General features: G+C 46.3%; 1 protein-coding gene across 1 annotated transcript in view; it reads left to right on the top strand.

Annotated features, from left to right (window-relative positions):
• Positions 1-590, top strand: part of EMH_0002300 (uncharacterized protein) — a gene marked incomplete at both ends in the record, with an annotated part of 1,411 nt that extends 821 nt beyond the window's left edge. The window contains one exon of the mRNA XM_013495956.1: positions 332-590. Coding sequence (XP_013351410.1) covers positions 332-590 — 259 coding nt within the window. The remainder of the gene's footprint in view (positions 1-331) is intronic.
• Positions 591-1,571: the final 981 nt, after the last annotated feature.

Below are 1,571 nucleotides of genomic sequence, written 5' to 3'. Positions count from 1 at the left end.
CTGTTGCTGCTGGTGCTGCTGTTGCTGCTGTTGCTGCTGCTGCTGCAGCAGCAAATCCAGTTTCCTGTTTGACTTGTCTTTCTCGTTTCGCTTTAACATTTTCTGCTGCTGCTGCTGCTGCTGCAGCTGCTGCAGTTCTGCTTTTTGCTGCTACAGCATCCGCATCAGCAGCAGCAGCAGCAGCAGCAGCAGCAGCAACTCTGTGCTGCAGTCTTTGATTAGCAGCATCAGCAGCAGAACCAAGACAAGCAGACAAACGAAAAAGAAATTGCTCTTGTATAAAGCTTCCTGCTTCTATTACTCTTTTTATTAAAGCTGCGCGCTGCTGCAGCCCCTCACCCCGCAACACAAAGTCAGCAGGAGATGTTGTTGCTCCGCTGCAGCAGCAGCAGCAGCAGCAGCAGCAGCAGCAGCAGCAGCAGCAGAAGCAGAAGCAGCAGAGCAGCAGCAGCAGCAGAAGCAGTAGAAGCAGCAGCAGAAGCAGCAGCAGCAGAGCAGCAGCAGCAGCAGAAGCAGCAGCAGCAGAAGAAGAAGAAACAGTGATCGTGGTGGTTCAGGGGGAGGGAGGGAAAGAGCAGCAGCAGCAATAGCATGCAGATAGACACAAACCCTAAACCCTAAACCCTAAACCCTAAACCCTAAACCCTAAACCCTAAACCCTTACTACATTTTGAGGAAGCAGGAGAACAAGGCGGAGCCTAAACCCTAACCTCTAAACCCTAAACCCTAGACCCTAAACCCTAAACCCTAGACCCTAAACCCTAAACCCTAAACCCTAAACCCTAAACCCTAACACCTAAACCCTAAACCCTAAACCCTTACTACATTTTGAGAAAGCAGGAGAACAAAGCTGACCCTAAACCCTTAACCCTAAACCCTAAACCTTAAACCCTAAACCCTAAACCCTAAACCCTAAACCCTTACTACATTTTGAGGAAGCAGGAGAACAAAGCAGACCCTAAACCCTAAACCCTAAACCCTAAACCCTAAACCCTAAACCCTTACTACATTTTGAGGAAGCAGGAGAACAAGGCGGAGAGGCACTGCTGCAGCATGGATGCTGCTCTCCCCCCCAGCAGCAAAAAGACAGAGTGCAGCAGCCCCCCGCTGCTGCTGCCGAACTGGTTCTTATCAAATACACCCTGCAGCAACTCAGAATCCCTGCAACAGCAGCAGCAGCAGCAGCAGCAGCAGCAGCAGCAGCAGTTGTAGTTGTAGTAGGAGTATGAGGAGTAGTATTGCAGCAACAGCAGCAGCAGCAGCAGCAACAGCAGCAGCAGCAGTTGTAGTCGTAGTTGTAGTAGTAGGAGTGTTGCAGCAGCAGCAGCAGCAGCAGCAACAGCAGCAGCAGCAGCAGCAGTTGTAGTTGTAGTAGTAGTAGCAGCAAACAAACAACAAAACAAAACAAAACAAAAAGAAACAGAACAATAAAACAAATAAAACAAAACAAACAAAAGAAAAACTAAATAATAAAAATAAAAAATAAAATAAAATAAAAAACAAACAATAGAACAAATAAAGAAAAAAAAATAAAAAACAAAAAAACAAAAAAAAAAAACAAAAAAAAAAAA

Source organism: Eimeria mitis, genomic scaffold (assembly GCF_000499745.2).
Source record: "Eimeria mitis Houghton genomic scaffold, Emh_scaff184, whole genome shotgun sequence".
Taxonomy (NCBI): Eukaryota; Apicomplexa; class Conoidasida; order Eucoccidiorida; family Eimeriidae; genus Eimeria; species Eimeria mitis.
This window is presented reverse-complemented; position numbering and strand designations above follow the sequence as displayed.